The sequence below is a fragment of the Pleurodeles waltl genome, chromosome 6 (genome assembly GCF_031143425.1).
Source record: "Pleurodeles waltl isolate 20211129_DDA chromosome 6, aPleWal1.hap1.20221129, whole genome shotgun sequence".
NCBI lineage: Eukaryota > Metazoa > Chordata > Amphibia > Caudata > Salamandridae > Pleurodeles > Pleurodeles waltl.
In genome coordinates, this window is record NC_090445.1 from 104,971,635 (window position 1) to 104,995,795 (window position 24,161).

The 24,161-nt window shown below is 45.1% G+C and overlaps 1 protein-coding gene across 2 annotated transcripts in view; it reads left to right on the forward strand.

Moving 5' to 3' along the window:
* Positions 1-24,161, forward strand: part of FBXL20 (F-box and leucine rich repeat protein 20) — a 391,966-nt gene that overhangs the window by 365,047 nt on the left and 2,758 nt on the right. Inside the window, exon 15 of one of the 2 annotated variants that reach the window (XM_069237457.1) lies at positions 20,815-21,035. The exons of the other annotated variant lie outside the window; for it this stretch is intronic. Within the exon in view, the coding sequence (XP_069093558.1) occupies positions 20,815-20,898 (84 nt within the window). The 3' untranslated portion in view covers positions 20,899-21,035. Of the gene's footprint in view, positions 1-20,814; positions 21,036-24,161 lie in introns of those variants that run through there. 2 annotated transcript variants of the gene reach the window in all.

Consider the following 24,161-nt stretch of genomic DNA (forward strand, 5'->3'; position numbering starts at 1 on the left):
TATAGCGCTTACTACCCCTGACTAGGCATCAAAGCGCTTTTTGGAGAGTAGCACGCCACCCCGGAACCCAAAAGGAATTAGTGGTGGATTCGTATAGGGAAATGAGTACAGTTTTAGTATTATTATGAGTTAATTTGAGCCGCGGATATGTGAGTTTGTTAGTTGGATTGACTGGAGTAATGGAGGGGTGGAGGAGGGAAGAATCCAGAAGTGTTAATTGGGAATTTATGGTAATAGAATTTAGGCTTGGGATGAGTAAAGGGGGATGAAAGAGGGAAGAGTCTGTAGAAAGGGTTAGGGAGATCATAGTAGCAGGAGGGGTTTTGGATGAGTTAACGGTGAAATAAATGAGGGAGAATTTAGTAGGGTTGTTTGGGAGATCATGGTAGTAAAGTGAGGTTTGGGTGAGTTAGATGTGGAAGAGAGGGGAAGAGCTTAGGCAGGGTTATTTAGGAGATGAAAGTAGTAGAATGGATTTGGGGTGAATCAGAGTGGGATTGGAGGATAGATTGATAGAGACATGACATATGGTGATGGGTAGACAACTTATCTAGGAGCTCTGCAATGACCTATGAACATGTTAAGCATAGCATAATATATATATACATAGCTGCAGATACACATGATGTGCATTAGTCCGCCATCTAGTGTTGGGCTCGGAGTGTTACAAGTTGTTTTTCTTCAAAGAAGTCTTTTTTCGAGTCACGGGATCGAGTGACTCCTCCTCTTCGGTTCCATTGCACATGGGCATCGACTCCATTGTTAGATGGTTTTCTTTCCGCCATCGGGTTCGGACGTGTTTCCTTCTCGCTCCGAGATTTCGATTCGGAAAACTTTAAAAACTTTCATTTTGACGATATCGTATCAATCGGGTTAATAATCTTCCATCGACACAGCAGTACCGCGGGAAACAACGTTGTTCGCCCTTTGGGGCGCACGTGCCCAACTTGGGCTTAGTCGGGCCGACCGCGTGGTGAGCCTCATGGATCGGACTCCATTCCAATTTTGCCCTCTGTGCCAGGCGAAATACCCATATACAGACCAGCATTTGGTTTGCAACCTCTGCCTTTGTCCAGACCATCGGGAGGAAAATTGTGAGGCCTGTCGATCCTTCCGATCGAAAAAGACTTTAAGAGACAGAAGAGTAAGAAGGCTCGAAATGGCGCTGAAAAGCGGAGAACATTTCGACATAGAAGAGGAAGAATTAATGCAGACAGCAGACAGCAGTCTCAGTCCGAGATTCGGAGTCGGAGCAGGAATTGGAGAAAGACAGACCAGTCACAGCCGGACAACATGTGGGTACGTCTACCCCTGCACCCTCACAAAAGAAAAAACAAAAGGCCGTGGGTACGCCACTGCCGGAAGGCCATGGCTTGGCCCCAAAAAAGACTGTCAGTGACCGACCCCCTAGTTCGGCACTGAAAAAGGCCACTCCTCCGAAAACCTCTGAAACAACAAAAGGCTCAGTTTCAGACTCCGGTAAACACCAATTTTTGGAGTCAAAAATAAGAAAATCCATTTCGGAGCCGAAACCTTCCTCGTCCTCATCTTTTTCGATCCCCAAAAAACCTGCTTCAGAGCCGAAAAAGCCAACATATACAGAGGCACATGGACTTTTGAAAGGACTTCAAGCCACAAAACCTCTGAAGAGGAGTTAGAGGTACAATCAATCCTGGAAATTATGGATGAAAGGCAATCCAGGATCCACATCCATAAAGAAACAGGGAGAATTCTCACAGCACCTCCTTTAAAAACAGAGGAAGCTAGCATTTCAGGAGGAATTGGACACTATGCAGCCTCAAGCTAAAGTGCCAAAACAGAAGGAGAAAGCACCTCCTCCTCATTCTCCACACCTACCTACCTTTCCTCCCACCAGCCCTACACCAATGCATTCGCCAACTCATTCATATGATTCACAACAAGACGATATGGATCCATGGGATCTTTATGACCCTGATCCCATCCCAAGCAATGATCCAGACAGCTACCCTTCTAAACCATCAACACCCGAGGACAGTACTGTATATAACCAAGTCATAGCTAGGGCTGCTTCCTATCATGGAGTTACCATGCATACAGAGCCACTAGAAGAGGAGTTTTTATTCAACACTTTATCCTCAACTCATTCTAGGTACCAATGCCTCCCAATGCTCCCAGGCATGGTAAAACATGCAGAATAGATTTTTAAGGAACCAGTAAAGGCACGCATTATAACACCTAGAATAGAAAAGAAATACAAACCTGCACCATCTGAACCTGATTCTCTAGTAGTTAGTGCTGCCAGGAAGAGGGCAAATAGTCAGTCCTCAGGGGATGCACCCCCTCCTGATAAGGAGAGCAGGAAATTCGATGCTACAGGGAAGAGTTGCATCCCAAGCAGCAAACCAGTGGAGGATAGCCAACTCACAAGCACCACTAGCTCGTTATAACAGAGCCCATTGGGACGAGATGCAAGATATAATACAGCATCTCCCCAAAGAGCACAAAAAAGGGCTCAATATGTAGTGGGGGAAGGGAAAGCCATCACAAACAACCAACTGAGATCTGCCCTAGATGCAGCAGACACCACTGCTAGGAGTGTCAACACAGCAGTCACTATACATAGACATGCATGGCTCCTGTCTTCTGGATTCAAACCGGAAATACAGCAGGCTGTGTTAAATATGCCTTTCGACAAAAAACATATTTTTGGTCCAGAAGTAGACACAGTAATTGAGAAACTACGAAAAGACTCTGACACAGCAAAAGCAATGGGTGCACTCTGTTAGGGGGTAATTTCGTAAGCCTCAGTTTCGAGGTGGTTTCAGACCACAGACGTCAGAGGCATCAACCTCTCAAACAAAACCAGCCTACCAAACACAGTACCAACGAGGTGGTTTTAGGGGCACATATAGAGGACAATATTCCAGAAATAGAAGAAAATTCCAGACCTCTAAGCAGCCTGCAACACACCCAAAACAGTGACTTCCCTCACTCCCTTCCACTCCACACCTCTCCTGTGGGGGGAAGACTATAGCAGTTCCACACACATTGGCAAAATATTATCACAGACAACTGGGTGCTATCAATTATCCGCTATGGTTATTGCCTAGAATTGATAAACACCCCTCCAACTATTCCACCAAGGTTTCACAAACTAACCACAGAACATACAATTCTGTTAAAAGAAGAGGTCAAATCTCTACTACTCAAACAAGCAATAGAGTTAGTTCCACAGTCTCAGATAGGAACAGGAGTTTATTCACTATACTTTCTAATTCCCCAAAAAGATGGCACCCTCAGGCCAATATTAGACTTCAGGCCCCTCAATCTTTACATCCTGTCAGAACATTTTCACATGGTAACTCTACAGGATGTCATCACACTCCTACAAAAACAAGATTTCATGACAGCCTTAGACCTCAAGGATGCGTATTTTCACCTACCCATCCATCCTGCCCACAGAAAATACCTCAGGTTTGTCATTCAGGGAAAACACTACCAATTCAAAGTGTTACCCTTTGGAATAACAACAGCGCCAAGGATACTCACAAAGTGCTTAGCAGTAGTGGCGGCCTACCTAGGAATACAACATATACATGTCTTTCCATATCTAGACGACTGGCTAATAAAATGAAGCAGTCGTACACAATGCCAAAATCATACACGTTATGTAATACAAACCTTACACACGCTAGGTTTCTCAATAAACTACCAAAAATCACACCTTCAACCAGCACAAATACAACCGTATCTAGGTGCAATACTAAATACTGAAAAAAGCTCTAGCATATCCAAATACACAAAGGATACAAGCTTTCCAAAATCTGATTCCACAAATACAACAAAATCAACAATACACTGTAAGATTTGTCATGAAAATTCTAGGAATGATGGCATCATGTATTGCAATTGTTACACATGCAAGACTAAACATGTGGCCCTTACAACAGTGCCTTGCACAACAATGGTCACAGGCACACGGTCAACTCCAAGATCTAATGTTGATAGACTGCCAAACATATATGTCCCTTCCGTGGTGGAATTCTACCAATCTAAGCAAGGGGCGGTCATTTCAAGACCCCGTGCTTCAGACCATAATTACAACAAATGTATCAATGATTGGTTGGGGAGCTCACCTAGACAGTCACAACATTCAAGGACAATGGGATGTCAAACAGATACAGCCACACATAAACCACTTGGAGTTATTAGCTGTCTTTCTAGCACTCAAATCTTTTCAACCTCTTCTCACACAGAAGATTGTTCTTATCAAAACAGACAACATGACAACCATGTATTATCTCAACAAACAGGGGGACACACATTCATCCCAACTGTCCCTTCTAGCCCCATAAATTTGGAAATGGGCAATCCACAACCAAATTAATCTATTAGCACAGTACATCCCAGGGATAGACAATCAGTTGGCAGATATTCTCAGCAGAAATCACCAACAAACTCATGAATGGGAGATACATCCTCAAGTACTTCAAAACTACTTTCAACAGTAGGGAACACCAAACATAGACCTGTTTGCAACAAGCGAAAACACAAAATGCCAAAACCGCATCCAGACACCCACATCCCCTATCTAAAGGCAATGCTCTATGGATCAATTGGTCAGGGATATTTGCATATGCTTTTCCCCCTATCCTGCTCCTTCCATTTCTAGTCAACAAGTTGCGTCAGACTTCTCAGCATGATACTCCTAGCACCAACATGGGCACGTCATCCGTGGTGCACAACATTACCTGATCTATCAGTAGTACCACATTCCAAACTCCCATGCAGACCAGATCTGTTGACACAAAACAAAGGTCAAATCAGACATCCAAATCCCAAAGCACTCAATCTAGCAATTTGGCTCCTGAGGTCATAGAGTTAGGATATTTACAACTCCCGTCAGAATGTATGGAAGTTATTAAACAAGCAAGAAAACCCACTACTTGACAGTGCTATGCAAACAAATGGAAAAGATTTGTATATTACTGTCATTCTAAAAATATAGACCCTCTTACAGCATCAATACAAGATATTGTATGTTATTTACTTCATTTACAAAAATCAAATTTAGCATTTTCATCATTAAAAAAAATACATCTTACTGCAATTTCTGCATATTTACAAAATATACAGCATAGCTCTTTATTTAGAGTTCCTGTCATTAAAGCTTTCATGGAAGGCTTGAAACGCATCATTCCACCCAGAACACCACCAGTTCTATCTTGGAATCTAAATATAGTGCTTACAAGAGTTATGGGACCACAATTTCAGCCAATGCACTTGTGTCAAATTCAATTTCTAACATGGAAAGTTGCTTTCCTTGTAGCAATTACTTCTCTAAGAAGAGTAAGTGAAATCCAAGCCTTTACTCTTGAAGAACCTTTCTTCCAGGTACACAAACATAAAGTTGTACTAAGAACAAATCCAAAATTTCTACCAAAAGTTGTATCACCTTTTCATATTAATCAAGCAGTGGAACTGCCAATCTTCTTTCCACAGCCAGATTCTGTAGCAGAAAGAGCTCTACATACATTAGATTTCAAAAAAGCTTTAATGTACTATATAGACAGAACTAAACCATTTAGAATGACTAAACAACTATTTGTAGCTTTCCAAAAACCACATACAGGCAAATGTATATCAAAACAAAGTTTAGCACGATGGATTGTAAGGTGCATACAAACATGCTATATCAAAGCAAAAAAACAGTTTTTAGTTACTCCCAAAGCACATTCTACACGAAAGAAAGTTGCAACAATGGCATTTTTAGGGAATATACCAATGGCTGAAATATGTAAAGTAGTTACATGGTCAACAACCACATACATTCACTAAACACTACTGTGTAGACGTATTGTAACAACTTCAACTCCTACAGGCTAGCCACCGCTATTTTTGGGAGGGCAAACTGCTTTGTAGTCTATGCACAGCATGTGTATCTGCAGCTACACATGCCATCGAATGGAAAATGTCACTTACCCAGAGTACATCTGTTCGTGGCATGTTCTGCTGCAGATTCACATGCACCCTCCCTCCTTCCCAGAAGCCTGTAGTTGTTTAAGTTATCACATTTGTATATACATTTACATTTGCATGGGCATCTCTTACTTTATACCTATATACTCTATCACTTCTTCCTTTACCTTCTGCGTGAAAACAATCTAACAATTAAGTCGATGCCCATGTGCAATGGAACCGAAGAGGAGGAGTCACTCGATCCTGTGACTCGAAAAAAGACTTCTTTGAAAAACAACTTGTAACATTCTGAGCCCAACACTAGATGGCGGACTAATGCACAGCATGTGAATCTGCAGCAGAACATGCCACAAACAGATGTACACTGGGTAAGTGACATTTTCTATATAGATATATATATATATACACGCATACATGCACACATGAATATGCACACATATATGTACATACATATACATATTTAAACCATGAGTAAATATACATTAGTTAAACAGGTTTAAAGAGTATGTGTGTAGTTTATTGTTATGACATAGTAGCAATACATATTTTCTAAAGAACTATATATAATTAGACTATGCACATAATCAGATAAATATTTATCAACATAGGCATATGCAGTCCATAGCTGTTTGAATATGGGGGTTATGAAGGAAAGAGCCAACTCTTGAGTATTTTTCTGAAGACAAGATAGTTATCTGTGGCTCTTATAGTTGGAGGTAATGAATTCCATAGTTTGGCTGCTTGAACGGAGAAGGATGTACCACCTATAGTCTTTTTCTTGTATGGTGGTGCTCTAAGGCGGGGTGCCAATCTTGAGCGGAGGTTTCTTTGTTATTTGGTTATTTTGTTTCTGATAAAAAGCGGTCCTGTTCTATGTATAGCTTTGTGGGTGATACAAAACAGCTTGAAGGTGCATCTTCTGGCAACAGGTAACCAGTGTAGTGCTCTCAAGGCAGGGGAGATGTGGGCTTGTGGCTTTACATGTAATAGTAGTCTGGCTGTGATGTTCTGAATACGTTGTAGTTTTCTCATAATAGATCGAGATGATCCATGGTAGAAGCCATGTAGCATGTGAGATGAAAATCATTGATAAGTTCATCATGTACATCATAAGTACACAGGTATGTCTGTTCAGGGGTGAACGAGAAGAGCTCTGCATACTTCTGTAGGACTTGCCTGCAGTCAGCCTGCTGTTGGGCAGAGAGAGTGTCTGAGTAGACAACTCCATCAACTGACCCATCTTTAGGATTGTGAGAGAAGGGGTCATAGAAAGATTCACTCTCTGCTTCCTGATTCTCATCAGTAACCATCAGCATGATTACATAAGTCCTGTCACGGAAAAGCTTGCGGCAATTCACATGGATCACCATCTTAGGGGTCTTGCCATTGCCCAGGTCTACCAAGTAGATGACCTCACTTTTCTTTTCAAGAATGGGGTAAGGACCACTCCATCCGTCTTGAAGTGCCCTGGTTTTACCTCCACCAGTGCAGCTTTTTGGTCATACCACTGCTTCTGGAGCTGTTGCCTGACCTAAAGGTTTTTGGGTGCTTTCTCCGCTTTCTCCATGTACTTTGCCACCCTAGAACGTAGGATGGCAAATCCACCACATCTTGCTTAGGTTGGTGGAAAGGTCTCTCCCAAACCTCCTTCACAAAAGGAAGTGGTCCCCTGACAGGATAGCCAAACAGAAGTTGAAAAAATGAAAGCCCTACTACCTTCTGAGGCAGCTCTCTATAGGCAAAAAGCAGACATGGCAGAATGACATCCCAGCTCCTTTTGAGCTTTTCAAGGAGCCCCATGATCATGCCCTTCGATGTCTTGTTGAACCTTTCAACAAGTCCTTTGGTTCATGGATGGTATGGTGTGGTGAACTTATAAGTCATCCCACACTCATTCCACATGTGTTGCAGGTAAGCTGAAATGAAGTTGACATCTCTGTCACAAACCACCTCCTTAGGAAACCCTACCCTGGTAAAGATACGAATGAGGGCCTTTGCTACTGCAGGGGCTGTAGGGAAATTGCTTCAGGATACCTGGTAGGATGATTCACTACTGTTGTATAGCTATTTTAGCCATCTTTTTAGATCCTTTATTTTAGCAAATAGGCCTCTGACGTTTGTGCACTTTAGCCCAGTTACATTTTTTTCTGCTTCATTTTATTTTTCTAGTATAGGCCACATTTGCGGTACTGTTTTGTTTTCTTTATCTAATTGTTCTTTCGCCTAGGAAAGCATTACTTTCCTAGCAAGACATTCTTTTCACTTTGTGCTTTCCTCAAGGCTGCAGCCAGATAGAGTTGCCGACAGAGTGGTACGCTGTGCCTCCAACATTCACAGAAACATGCACATCCTTACGTGGGCACATGTTCTCAGAAAATCAGTTGTTTTATTATAAAAACACTTCTCTGACCCATACACGTTAAAAGGAAATTCCAGCCAGATGACCATGACCGCATGCTGATTGCTTTCGCTACAGCTGCTTGCTGAAACTATGGGATCCCTGGCCTACATGAATATGGTGTCTTTCTAGGCAACAGGCTTCCTTGCTCAGGTATGGGGTATATCATCATCCCAGAGGGGAAACGTGAAGGGCGGATTAGTGCTTGTCACTCTGTGCTCTAACATAGCGTAACTAGGAACCAGATATATTACACCTAGTGACAGTATGGTGGGACTTTTCTTGTGTTTCACTCTTCTTGTCACCATTTTGCTTCTAGCATGTTTTATCATCCTAGTTATTGCAATTCGTGCCATTTTATCTAGGATGCAGTTAGCTCAATAAACCTTATTGAACCATTCTCTGCCTCTGTTTGTCTTTGAGGAGTCACTTCTGTCATGGGCCCGGTTGCCGCAGTCGTCCCTGCTCTTGGGCAGAGACGAGGCGCTGCTAGTTAGCTGGAAAACCCGGATTAGGCCCACAGCTGTCACATGGTGTGGGATTGGACTCAGTTCCCTACAATTCAGGTGATTCTGCTGCGTGAATCTAGTAGCCTCATTAGCATAACGAGAGCCTATGCAACACTTCTACCATTATATATTGGTTTCTTGAGGCTGGCTCAAGTTGACCCACTATGTCCGCACCAACCCTTTCAAAGGGAATCCCTACCACTGGTAGTGGAATTAGGGTGGCCTTTGGGTGGCCCCCTGCCTTACCACTGGCTTGGCAGGTGACACAGGAGCTACAAAACTCCTTCACCTTTTGTGACATGTTTGGTCAATAGAAATGGCTGACTAGCCTATTGCAAGTTTTGGTCTGGCCCAGATGTCCAGGTAGGGGGATGTCATGGGCTAGTGTGAGGATGAATTCCACGAACGGTTGAGGCACTACCACTTGCCCAGTGGCACCAGGTTTGCGGTCTCTGGCCTTCATGTACAAGAGTACCTCCTCCCAATAGACCCTGTGGCAACCACTGATCTCTCCCTTGTCCGGTCCAGCAGCTTGCTGTCACAGGCCTTCAAGAGTGGGAGAGGTCCTCTGTCCCTAGCACAACTGGTCCTTAGAGAGTACCCCTGGGCCCAAGAGCTCATCCTGGTAAGGTTTAAGTTCCATGGGCTCAGTTCTCTCTGGGATCAGTAGGACTTCTTCCTTAGAAGAGGAGTCTTCTGCTTTTTGCTGTTCAAATGTTCATCCCCCAGTCTTCTTGCCTTTCCTCTTGGAAGGTTGAGCCATTATTCCAGGCTTTAACACTTCTTTTTCACACTCTGCTCGGCTTTGTGCTCTAGTCTTTACCTACACCATCTCAGGGATTCCCAATATGGCTGCATGGGTTTTGAGTTCTACCTCAGCCCATGCTGAGGACACCAGGTCATTCCCTAGCAGACATTCAACTAGGATTGCAGAAGAGACCACTACTTTCAGGCCTGTAACTCCTCCCTATAGCCATGAGATGGACCTTAGTCACATTGTTAGCATTGGTAAATGGATGTGTTTGTCCAGCCAAGTACTGTCCTTGGGAAACCATGTTTCTGTCACCATGGTGACACTGGCACCTCTATCCCTCAGGGCTTCTAATCTAGTCAAGCAATGCAGTCTGTATTTGTTCATATTAGGGGGGCAGACAGCAAGAGTGGCAACATCTACCCCACCCTCAGAGAATGAATAGTTTCAGTGTGAACACTGATTTGCTCTGGGCACACTGTAGATCCCACTCAGAGACTGTCTATACCAATGCTAGCTGGTGCAGTGCTAGGGGGATTCTTTTTGGGACAGGCCAAGTCTCCAGTTCGTTGTCCATTCTGTCTACAGTTGAAACACCAGGCCTTATTGGGATCAAAGTTTTTACATCTGTACCCATGAGTGGATGGTGAAGAGATTCAGGGCCCACCCTCCTGAATAGATTTTTGGGGGGCCTTTGGACACTTTACTTTTATCCTTCGGTGTCTCACCACCCTTCCCCTGGGGAGGCTAATAACCCTTTTCTTTTGGTTACCCCTAGTCGAAGTCTTGGTCACCCCAGTCTTAACTCAGTGTCTGCCTTATTTCCCAATTCTTGGGGAGAAACTGGACCTAGGTCTAGCTGATGTTGATTCAACTTTTCACTAGTACAATTACTTAAGATGTACTCTTTCATAAACAAATGATAAAACCCGTCATAATTGTGTATTTCAATTCCGACTAACCAACCCTAGTGTTTTCACTGAGTGGTCTATGAAGTCAACCCAGGACTGGCTTGAGTTTTTGTGAGCCCCCCTGAACCTAATTCTGTACTTCTCAGTGGTGAGTCCAAATCCCTCAATCTAGTTTGCCTTCATGGGGTCATAAGACTAAGCATCTGCTCAAGTGAGTGGGAAGAGTCTATCCCTACACTTACCAGGGAACAGTTCCCAAAGGAGAGCTCGGGTTGAGACTTTTTCACTGTCCTCATTTTACAAGCCCTCTGAAAGGCTGTGAACAATTTGGTAATGTTATCACCATCCTCGTTCTTGGGGACAATCCTTTAGGGGATTTTAGGCTCATAAGATTTCTCTCTGTCCCTAGGTATTACGTTGCTGCCACCATTTTTGGGTACTATGCCCATTTCCTGTCTCTCCCTCTCTATAGCTAGGAGCTGTCTCTCCAAAGCTAGTCTTCTGTCCTTCCGTGCTAAAAGGAGGTCCTCTTCACTGAGGCTGCCCTCAGTGTTCCCAGAGGAACCAGACCCCCCTGTGGGAGACCCAGGTCATGTGAGTACAATCCATGGAGTCTGGGGCACAGAGGCCCTGTACTCCCTAGTTAGGTTAGGAGGGGGAGGTCGTCCTCATGATCCCTAACTTCTTCCCCATCTGGGGGTCTTCATCCTCAGCACGGTATTCCTTTGCATACTCTTTCAAAGGCTCCTGGAGCTGAATCTTGGTAGAGGTGGAACCAGTTTTAATCTTTTTGAGACTGCAGAGAGACCTTAAATCTTTCATCTTCAGATGTAGATAAGAGGTCAGATCGAGACAATCATGTCCTCTGAGCTGCTCATTATGTTACAAAGGTTGGGGATTTCTTTTAGGAGCTAAAACTACTTTTAGTTGCTTAACCCTAAGGGAAATAACTGTTTAAACTTAAAAAGAAATGCTAAAGGGGACTTAACGAAGACCCCAGCAAAACATTTACATTTTTTTTTTAATTTTCAATTAAAAAACCAATTGAGTCTAAAGGAATTTTGGAACTTAGTCATGTGATCAGATGTAGGCTGAGTTGTCCAGCAAATGCAAAGTTGTAGACCCCACTACTGATTCACCAGTGTAGGAAGCTGGCTCTGTATATACTGTACCAAAGTAAGGTATAAGGTGCACAGTCGAGTGGATCGCAGAGGCTTTACAGAGGCTAAAATAGATAATACTAATGCTCTCTTTTGGGGGTAGTGTGGTCAAGCAGTTAGGCTTATCAGAGGGTAGTGCTAAGCATTTGTTGTACACACACAGTCAAGAAATGAGGCACACACTCAATGACTAGCTCCAGGCCAATGTTTTATGTATCAAAAATATACTTGGTTACTTTATTTCTAGAACCAAAATGATCTTTGTTGCAGGTAAGTACAGTTTCAAAGATGTATCACTTTCAAGTATCAAATGCACTTTGTGTAGAAGTCCCAGGTATAACAGTTTACAGGTAAGTAATACTTTTCAATTTAATAAGTAGACACAGTGCAATTTCTCATAGAAAGCAATGCAGTCCTAGGGAAGGAGAGGTAAATACACAATTCGCAGGTAAGTACTCGACGTACAGTCTGTCTTTGGGGGTTAGGGTGTCCACAGGGCAAAGTTTAGGAAGACACCAAGGGTGCTCCACCAGCAACACAGAGCCGGCTAGGTGCAGAGGTCGAAGTTGGTGTTGGGCGCCCAATGTAATCCTATGGAGACAGGGGCACTTAGAAGAAAACAGCTTGCAGGTAAGTACCTGTGACTTCAGGGCACAGACTTGGGGAGTTTAGATCAGCAAAGGGGGGGACCACAGGTCAGCACCAAACACACCCTCAGCAACACAGGGGCAGCAGGGTGCAAACTCAGCATCGGTCGCCCACTGCTTTTCAACGAGGGAACCTCAGGGGTCACAAAGATGCTGCCAGCTTGGTCCAGGGAGTCAGCTGAAGAAAACCAATGGCTGGACAAGTGAGTAGAGAACCCACTGGACATTGATGGACCGTCAGTTGGGTTCCCCAGGACCAGGGGGCTGCGGATGCAGGGGTATCTTTAGGCGTCAGAAAATCTTCACAGGATTTGGTCATGGTCAGGGGTGTTCTTTGGATTTAGGCTGCGGGCATTGTCGTATTTGTCAGGGGGGGTCAACCCAGGCTGGGCTCAAGGTCGGGATCGCCTAGTTAGTTTCTGGTCTGGTGGGCCACCTGGACTCAGGCCATGGACGTCAGATGCAGAGTGGGCAGGACTTGCGGTTCCAGGGTGGTTCTGGAGTCCTCCTTGGAGATTTCTTTGTGGACAGGGCCGCTGTCTTCTGGAGGCCTTGGTCCTTGGGTAGGCAGGCAGTCCTCTGGGGGTTTGTAGAGGTCACTGGTCCGGCTGGACGAGTTGTCTTTTTGTAGCAGGAGCCTTGAAGCTGCAGACAGGCCGGTAGGGCTGGAGCCAAGTCAGTTGTCGTCTGCAGTCTTCTCTGCTGGGGCGGTTCTTCAGTCCTTCTTCTTTTCAGGTCACTAGGAATCTGAAGAACAAGGTTCAGGGGTGCTCCTAAATACTAGATTTAGGGGCATTACAGGGTCAGAAGGCAGTAGCCAATGGCTATTGCCCCAGAGGGTGGCTACACCCTTCCTGTGCCCACTCTTGTTGGGGATGGGGGGCACATTCCAAAACCCTATTGGCTATCATTCTCCAAAACGAGATGGAGGATTCTGCCAGGAGGGGTTCACATCAGCTCTGGGCATCCCAGGGGTGGTCCTGCTGCCAAAAGTGGGGCCTGGTCCGGGGGGTGTGCATCTCCACTAGTTGGAGTACCCTGGGGCAGTGTAACACAAGGCAGGGGCCTTTGAGGCTCCCTGTCAAGTGTTGCAGTTCCTGCAGGGGGAGGTGTGAAGCACATCCACCCAGAGCAGGCTTTGTCCCTGACTGCAGAGAGCACAAAGGCTCTCACCCCCATGGGGTCAGAAACTTGTCTGTTAGTGGCTGGCTGGCACAGACTGGTCAGCCTCACACTAGAGGGTTAGGTAAAATACAGTGTGCATTTTTCAATAAATCCAACACTGGCATCAGTGTGGGTTTACTGAGGTGAGATGTTTGATACCAAACTTCACAGCCTTCAGTGGTGCCATCATAGAGCTGTGGAGTTGGTAATGACAAACTTTCAGCCACCACACTGCACATACAGTGTCTAAGAATAGACTCAAACACTGTTGGGGCATATTGCACTTACAGCTGTGCCCTCACCTGTGCTATAGTGCACCCTGCATTAGGGCTGGATGGCGTGCCAGTGGGGTGGCTTACCTATGCCACAGGCAGTGGTTTGTGGGCATGGCACCCAAAGAGGGATGCCATTTCGGCTTTACCTTTTTCTTCCCACCAACACACACAATCTGCAATGTCAGTGTGCATGTGTTTGGTGAGGGGTTCTTTAGGGTGGCATAATACATGATGCAACCCTTATGGACCCTCCCTGGTACAGGACCCTTTGTACCACTGGTACCTTTAACAAGGGACTTAACTGTGTGCCAGGGGTGTGCCAATTGTGGAAGCAATTTCACAGTTTAGGGAAAGAACACAGATGCAGGAGCTTGGTTAGCAGGATCCCAACACACACTCAGTAAAGTTAGCATCAAATATCAGGCAAAAGGTGTGTGTGTGTGTGTGTGTGGGGGGGGGGGGGGGGTTTAACCATGCCAAAAAGGGCGCTTTCCTACAGTGGCCAGTGGCCAGCACATGCATTTAAAATGGCTTCCCTGTACACTTACTATGTCTGAGAATCAACAAAGGCATAGCAAAGGCATATCTGGTCTTGCTGATATGCCCTCACATGTAATATAATACACTGAGTGTTAGGGCTGCAAGGCCTGCTAGAGGGGTGATTTACATACATTGCATGCAGAGTTTAGGGGACATGGCACACAGGCTGTGTGCCATGTCATGTTTTTAATTTTGGAAGCACCTTGTCATGCAGCCTTCAATGGCTGTCTGCATAAGTTTGGTGCTGGGTTCCTCAGCGTGGCTCAAGTTATGCTGCAACTCTTCAGTACCAATGCCCTATGTACCAGGGGTACCATTTACTAGGGACTTATAGGGGGCTGGAGGGCCTGGCCACTTGGGGATCAAGTGACCAGGTATTTTGTTTTTAGGGAAAGAACACTGGCGATGGGTACCTGGTTAGAAGGAACCCAGTGCACTTCAGCCAAAGTTGCATCTAAAAACCTGGCAAAGGGGGGAGGGTCTGTAACCAGAACCCAACTTCCTACAGTGGAGCTTCACACTAGGGCTCTCTTTTTGCCAGAAGAGGTCACGCCCTTTCATGTAGGCCAATCCATCACCTTGGCTACTTTTTACGCATCTCCACTTCCTTCTAAGGAACAGGAGAGACTCCACTGCCTGGACCCAGAAAGAGCATTGGCGTTCTACATTGATTGAACAAAAGAGTTCCGGTGGATGATCAATTCTTTGTCTGTTATGTGGGTGCAAAGAAAGGTCGGGGAGTGCAGAAGCGAACCATCTCCTGATGGGTCTTACTCTGCATTAAAATCTGCTACACACTGGCTAACTAATAACCAACTGAAGGTTTGCTTGCTCATTTTGCTAGAGCAACAGATGTGACCACTGCATAAGCACGCAGAGTTCCAGCATGCAGAGTTCCAGCAATGTGGGCATCCTTACATATGTTCACCAAACACTACTGCATGGACAGTCAGGTCTGTAGGGACAGGAACTTTGCCTGTTTGGTCCTGCAGGACTTTCTAGTTTGATCTTGGTTTGCAGACCCACCTCCCGGGATGGTTTTGCTTGGGTATCTACTCACAAGGTAAGGAATCTGCCACTAGAAGTCTCTATCCGATGACCAAGTTACTTACTTTCGGTAACTCCTTATCTGGTAGCAACATATTCTAGTTACATATTCCTTACTAACCCACCTATCCTCCCTTCAATGTGAACTCATTTCTAGGGACATGGACTCCCCTTTCATGGCCTTGGTTTTGATGCACCAGTGGTCAATGTTCTTCATGGTTCTGCTCTCCTGGTGTGGATAGTCATAAAAAGAAACAATGCCAGCCCGCTGTTGTGGCGCCTTTATATAGGGCCTGTGATGTCCTATCCAGCGCGGACCCCACCATCGATGGACGCTGAGCAGATTGCCCCCACCTAATGGTGTGCAGGGGTACTGCTTACAAAAAATCTCTGGATCCAGACTGACGCCTGGGGAAAATTCACAAGGTAAGGAATCTGCAACTAGATAATGTCTGTACTAGATAAGGTGTTACCAAAGGTAAGTAACTTGTTCTTTTATGCTTCAGTGTGGGACATACCAGCTTATCGTTGTACACCATGGAACCTAACAACAAAAGCTTTCCGTTGTACGTCATGGAACCTGACAGCAGAAGCTTCTGTTCCGCATGCTAGGTCTTCAAGATAGAAGCTTTCCTTTATCATCATGGAGCATGAAGATACAAACTGTCCTTGTGTATTTCAGATTATGAGAAGGCAAAATTCTTATCTATATAGTAGAAAGTGACAATACAACTTTGATTGCACATCACAGACTGTGAAAATACAAGCTTGCCTCGCACATCATGGATGTCACTATTTAAGCTAACCGTGTACATCATGCAGTATGAAGTCTGAAGTATTCCAGTTACGGTGCAAACAAAACAGTGCTAATAAAAGCCTCACTTGTGCATTCTGGAATATAACAGTACATGTTTCTGTGGTGCTTCAGGGAGCGTGACAATGCAGGCTTTCCTTGCACATTGTGCAGTATGTTTCAAGCTCCTTGAACATTATGTACATAATTGTACATAATTCATATGTTTGAGGCCTGTGTGGTTGTAGATACACATGCTTTGCATACACCTGCCAACTAGTGTTGGGTCTGGATGTGTGCAAGTTGTTTTTCTTTGAAGAACTCTTTCAAGTCACAAGGCAGAGTGACTCCTCTTGTTGATAATGCACATGGGCATCAACTCCATTGTTAGATTGTTTTATTTCTGCCGTCTGGTTCAAACGTGTGTCCCTGCACTCCATTTCAACACTTTCACGGTTCTCCTGTCGGCTCCTGCAACACTATTCCCCTCGTCAGTATTGTTTCGGTTCCATTTTCCATTCTGCATATTTTTATTTCTCGATCTCTCGTCGACTCGCTTTGACCACGGCCCCTATAGGGCCTCGCCCTTTGGGGCCTCTCTTTGGTCTCCATCACTTTCTTTAGAGAATGCTTTGCTGGTGATGGAGCGGATGCCCTTCCATTACTCCCCATGCTGCCACACGAAGTATCCCTGGACCAATCCACACCTGGGCTGTAATCTGTGTTTGTCGCCAGAGCACAGGTGAGTGGATTGTGACGCATGTCGCTCCTTCTGCTCGTACAAAACCCTTCAAGACTGCTAAAAAAATTGGCTCGAAATGTCACGGAGGAGTTTCAAGGATACTCCAGACACCTTCTGTCATGAAGACGTTGAAGGAGGGGAAGAATGCCCTCAGCATTCGGATGCGGAGGAAGAGGTGTTATCTATTGAGGGCAGTTTCGCTCCAATCTTGAGGTCGACTTGTAGATGGAGAAAGTTACACTGGCTCAACAATTTGTGTGTATGGTAACTCCTGTCTCAATGCTGTGTCGATCCCTCCAAAAGACATTTGGCCTCTGTGTAACAATATACTGAGGCCCTCTGTTCATCACTGCTTTCTGGCCATGGTCGGCACCCAGCAAGTGATTTGGATGCCCCACCCTCTGGTTCAGTGCCAAACACCAATCAAAGCCGAAACCTTCAGCATCAAGAACTTACGTCTGCGAATGCTACTCTGCGCCTACCAGACCCTCGATGCTGAGCCAAACATCATCGTCCACATCTGCTGCTTCAACAATGAGCAGAGCGTTGGTGCTGAAACCTGGGTCGGACCAGAAAACTTCAAAGCTGACTTCCAAGCAAGGTCAGTGGAGCCCATTCTCTACAAGAGTAACTGGATGCCAAGCAGAAGCAAGTACACATCCAGCCGCACACGGGCATATCATTGCCAGATCTTTGGCTCTGATTCCTCCTCCACCCAAAAGACGTTTGTGTTTCCAGGAGGCTCTGGACATACCAGTACCACCAAAACACTGAAAAATTCTGACAAGGCCACCGAGCACATCACAAATATCTCAGGTTTGTGGTGGGTGGCAAACAGTATGAGTTAAAAGTCCTCCTTTTTGGGGTGACTGTTGCACCTCAGGCAGTTACCAAGTGCCTAGCGGCGGTGGTAGCCCAACTACGCAGAAAAAGTCCACGTATTTCCATATCTGGATGATTGGCTTATCAAAGCCAACACTCATCACCACTAATCAACAGTCAACAGCACAATAGATCTGCTCCATTGCTTAAGGGTCACCTTTAATGTCATCAAGTCTCACCTTCAACCTCTGCAGGTCCAACCCTATCGAGCGGCTATTCTGATCACACAAATTGGATTAACCTATCCCGATACTGCCAGAATCCCCAAGTGCTATTATCTCTATTCTAGGCAAATCAACAACTCACAGTGAGGACAATCGGATGTCTCTTAAGTATGATGGCTTCCTGCATTGCCATAGTGCTGCATGCCTGACTACACATGCTTCTGTTCTAGGAATGCCTAGCTCAACAGTGGTCTCAGTGACAGGGTCAGTTATAAGATCTAGTTTTGATAGACTGCCACACATCACTCTCTGCAAAAGTAAAAATAAAAACCTATTAAAAGGGCAGTCTTTCCTTGACTCTGTCCCCCACGTCGCTGTCACAACAGATGCATCACTCACAGGTGGGGTAGACACTTGCAAGATCTCACAGTACATGGTCTCTGCGACACCAAACACCTGGATCTCCACATCAGCTACCTAGAGCTTCAAGCTGTTTTCCTAGCATTGAAAGCATTCCTACCTCACCCGATTTGCTAGGTTTTTCTAATCTGGACAGACAATAGGAAAAAAAAAGAGTGGCCACGTTATCCTCAATTATCTCACCTATCTCAGACCATTTGGAGATGGTTTCTCCATAACATCATTCACTTGTTAGCAGAATACCTCCCGTAAACAGACAACGATTTTGCAGTCCTCCTCACCAGGATGCAGCAACAAGTTCATGAGTGAGAACAACCCCATTTGCCCCCCACCCCCAAGTCCTCCTTCCATACTTCCACAGATGGGGGGGTCCCTCAAATATCTGTTGACAACTGCAGACAACTCCAAATGACCACATTTTGTGTCAGGGTTCTAAGGGTAATGCACTGTGGATGAGTTGGTCAGGATAGGCTTTTCTCCCTCTCCTTCTTCCATTTCTGGTTCGGAAGTTCAGGTAAACATCTCTCACACTAATACTATTGACTTCCACATGCTCCAGTCAGTCCTGGTTCACAACATTATTGGACTTGTCTTTAGCTCCCCAACGGGCCAGACCTTCTCATTCAGAACCATGGAGTAATCAAGCGCCCAGATCCCAGGGCTCTCAACCTGGTGATTTGGCTCCTGAGGTCATATAATTTGAACCTTAATCTACCACCTGAATGTATGACCATTACGTAGGAAGCCCATAGGCCTACCACTCGAGCTAAATGGAAGAGGTTTGTTTTTGATTGTCATTCTAAACATACTTATGCTTTCAATGCCATTATACAGAACATTGTTACCTGCTTCATTTACAAATCTCTGGGCTATCCTTCACCTCCATAAGGTTACATTTCACTGAACTAGCTACCTATTTACAAAATAGGCAACACACATCTTTATTCAAAATACAAGTCGTTAAAGCCTTCATGGAGGGACTTAGCAGAGTAATTCCACCACAGGTTCCACCTGCACGTTCATGGGGTTTTAACATTGTTCTTACATGACTTGTGGGTCTTCATTTTGAGCCCCTGCATACCTGTCCCCTTCAATATCTCTCTTGGGAGGTGGCATTTTTAATTGCTGTTACCTCACTTAGATGTGTTAGTGAGCTCCACACTTTACCCGTGAAAGAAACTTTCTTCTAGCTCCACAGAGACCGGGTGGACCTCCGCACCAACCCTGAATTCCTCCCAAAAGTTGTCTCTCACTTTCACCTCTGTCGAGTTGCCGTTTTTGTTCCCTCAACCAGAATCAGTTGCGGAGACGGCTGTCCACAACACAATAGATGTCAAAAAAGAGCTATTATGTTCTACATTGATAGAACTAAAACTTTTAGAAAAATTAAACAACTATTTGTTGCTTTTTCACAACCTCATAAAGGAAAGCCTATATCCAGATCAGGTATTGCCAGAAGGATAGTTAAGTGCATTCAAACATGTTATACTAAAGCCGGTAAAACGCTACCTGCATCTCCTAGAGCACACTCTAATTGGAAGAAAGGATCTTCCATGGCTTTCTGAGGAAACATTCGAATATGTGACATATGCAAAGCAGCTACATGGTCTACACCATACACATTCACTAAACATTATTGTGTGGCTATTCTAGGATGTCAGCAAGCTAATGTAGGTCAGGCAGTGTTACATATACTTTTCCAAACAACTGCAGCACTCACAGGTTAGCCATCACTTCTGCGATGGACTGCTTTAGAGTCCATGCATAGCATGTATATCCACAGCCACACGCCTCGGACAGAATGTTACTTACCCTGTAAACATCTGTTTGTAGCATGTAGTGCTGTAGATTCACATGCGTCCACCCTCCTCTCCGTACACCTGTGGCAGTTGCAGTTTACTTCGTATAGACGTGGACAGCTCATTACACTCCATTCCCACCCACCTGCGGGAAAACAATCTAACAGTGGAGTTCACATCAATGCACTTTATCACCAAGAGGAGTAGTCGCTGAAACATTACTTGAAAGACTTCTTCGGAAAAAAAACAGCTTGCACACATCCAGACCCTATACTAGATGGCAAGAGTATGCAAAGCATGTGAATTTACAGCACTACATGCCACGAACAGATGCTTACAGGGTAAGTACCATATTCCTTACATCATGGAGCATGACAATTAGACCTTTCCTTGTACTTTGTGGTGCACAACATTCAAGCGACATTTGTTCATCTTGGAGCATGATCATTCAAACTTCCCTTGCACCTTTTTTTATGACCTCCTTTGTACATCCCAAAGTATGCTAGTACACCCTTCTTTTTTGTGGCATGAAATATGACAGTTCAATCTTCCCTTGTACTGTAACAATTTGCGTTGTGTTGCTATGCACTCCATCAATAGTGGACTTCACAATAGCAAAACTTGTTTTTATTATGTCTTTCTTTATTTTAGTTTCGAGTATGCATAGAATGCTTTGTCATCATGGTCGTTGCGATTACACCTCGGGACACAGAACCCACATTAGATTGGGTTTGAAGCTGTTTTGCTGAGCACCTTGGAGAAGCTGTGCAATAAGTGTGAAAGCTCAACATCGGGAGACATCGGTGACACATCAGCAGAGAAAGAAAATGTTATTAATCTTTTATGAAAAATAAATAAGAAAGGTTTCTTCACTTTTGACAGCCCCTGGTTTGTGGCATTTGAGGTCTAAAGTTATATGAGAAAGTTTCCAAGTGGGGTTGGAAATTTGGAAAATACAATATGTCCTTTGTGCTGTCGTAGTTTGGACTCTTGCTCTGAACAAGACTGCTGGTTTAAGGATAACAGTACTTTTGTTTGTAGGCAACTGAGTCTTTCCTACAACAAGTCGCAACTGTTGTCCCAGCCTTAGGGGCTCACTAGCAGCACCTCACCAGTAACACAATAGTAAAAGGTGATTTATGGCAGTCGCTTACGCATGGACTCAAAGTAAGATATCTCAGGGTTGTCGTGGTTAAACGGAGATTACCCTTTTCTCACAGATATATTATGTCTCATACAAACACAGGCAATGACACAGATGCAGTAAAGTTATAATAGCTTTTTATTTAACATAACTGCAATTTGCGATAAGTTGCATGGACTGCAATGATTAGGATAATGAATATAGCACGTAACAGTATTGTGAAGAAGAGAGTCATTGTTATGAAGACCCCCACCATTTTGCAATATATGAAAGAAATATATATATGTATATATAAAAGATGGAATATGCCCTAATACCCTAATGAGAATAGGCCTAACCTCCTACCTAAAGGAGAGCTGGGTTTGCTAAACCTAATCTGCCAAAGCCGTGTCCATGAGAGGAGCCCCCAACCCTCGTTACCTTGGAATAAGGTCTCTATCTCAGACTCCGCAGGGACACGAAGACTGGGTCAGCGTCAAGATGACTACAGCATCGGTATCAGCGATGGTGGCGATGCCCTCTGGTCGGAATCCCTCTGTTTATCTGTCCAAAGTGTGATGTATTTATACAGATCTACAAGGTCCCCTGACGTAGGTGTATTCCAAAACAATAGATAACAGGCATGCTTGGGACGGCAATTAATATCAACAATCCCTCGAAAGTATAGAGAGGGAAAATCCCTAAGTGTGAACACCTACTGTTTGTTTGTCTTTTGTGCTTGATCTTGACGCCTTGGCGCAGTGACACTGATAATAAAACTCATAACAAGTGGCCTAACTATAAACAAGGCAGCCATCTTAGAGGAAATAAATAATTCAATGGGCTAAAACAGAGCAAGCTAAGTAGGTTAAAAGTCACTAGGTTACGGGGGCATGAGTCTACAAGCCAACGGCTAAGCTAACTCCTGCTATCCCATTAAAACGAACTAGGATTCACTACAGTGCCAGTCTAAGACATCAGGGAGCACAAGGCAAAAATGTTGCTAAGCACAAGGAGACACTGTGTCGGAACCTCTGTAAGTCCAGCGCTCAATCCTAGTTCTTCTGCCATTCACAGAGATGGCATAGCTGCTCTAGAGTCCAGTCTTCATTGCACTTCAAGTCCTCCGGTAAGCATTGAAAAACACAAGTAGTCAAAATGGAGTTATGCTCCTTAGTGCTATTCCCACTCCCCTGATGACTTGCCCCCGTTCTCAAAGTTGGCAGACTTCAGAGCCGATTCTACAGCTGGTTCTGGCATAATCTGAGTTTCTGGGGGCATTCAGCCATTCTGCACCTGATCGTAGAGTTCTGCATAGCTATACACCAGCTCTTCAGATCTCTAACAACTCCCTCCAGTGTGCCTTTGGGACCCAGAAAAGCCGAGAGGCGCTCCACCTGGACTATCAACTGTGGGTTTGCCCTCTGCACCAGCTGGACCCTCTGAGCCGCATCCTCCCTCGGCTGCAGTTCAGACGCCACCTCCAATGCCCAAACCCACGTCAGACCTGCATATTTTGATGCTGACCTCATCCCCTGAGGAGGCTGCTGCAATTGTTCTCTGCGATGCCAAATCGACTGTGATCTGACTTTGTGTGACTAGCAACGTTTATTGTATACTCTCTTCGGCATTAATTCTGACAAGGAGTATGACCAACCCTAAACTGAGGACAGTTGATATGAGGACTTGCAGGGAGTAGTGGGCTAGAAATCTACCCGGAGAATGCTTTTTCTGCCCCCCGCTCCACTACCGAAGAATCAGTCTCTGACACTATAGTTCTGCTAATGGGCAACAGAAGTCCTTGACCTCCACCTTCCCCCCATGGAGGTGAATACTAACGTGGTTGCTGAGGTCCTGTAACTGGGCCAGACTACTTCTGAGTCCCACCTTCCTTTGAATCAGGCCCTGACTGATACCCTTCTAGGAACTTGTGCCAAGCCTTATACTGGCCCTCTAGTTAACAGACAGATTGCCTAGTGTCATCGGCCTGCTTCACCAGCCTTTTTGACACAGCACCCTTCTCCACCATCTGAAACAACCCCTACAATTTTCTTACCACTCCCCCTGGCAGGGCATTAAAGAGAGTGGAGACCTTTGGTGAATGTCTCCACTCATCAGCCATTTTGGTCCTGTGATTGACTGTCTCCTATTTGTTGGGCTGTTACACTCATGCCCTTTGCGACTTGGAGGCACAAGTCCTCCCTGGTGTCCCTGAAGACCTTCGCCCGGTCCTTTTGTAGGTGATCCAAGATGGTTGTGATGCGGCCAAGTTCAGAAATTGTTGTGGCTTGGACACCTTCAACTCTGATGGCCATGCTATAGGCACCAGCGTTGCCATTCATCGCTGCAATTCGGTTCTCAGCTAAAGCCCAGTCTTTCCCAGTGGACAAGCCGCTCGATGGCACAAGACTGACTCAGTCCTTGAACGGTTCAAGGAGAGTGGGGCTACCACTCGCTCTCTTGGCCTCTCTGCCCAGACTTTGCCAGCTGCAACAATTCCACTGTTAATTTCGTGGCTTTGGCTGAGGCATACCTTATCTCCAATCTGTCGTGCCCCAACCGGGAAGCAGCCCTCACCACTCCCACGACCAAGGTCAGTGTGCCGTCTAGTCCACTGCAACCCCACCTGCCAATCCACTTCGGTGTACCCTTATACGGTCCCAGCTATCCAGTAGGGAGCAGAATCCACTGATTCTTTCTGGGTTGGCAAATGATCATGTTCGAGAGGGTGAAGTCACTGGACTACCAAAGGATCTTCTTTGTGGTAAACCATTTGTCAGGCTCGATGAATGCCAGGGTGGATGAACTCGGCCATCATGAGCACCAGATACCACCGTTATTGGCACAAGGTCTCTTCTGCAAATGGCAGGACCTT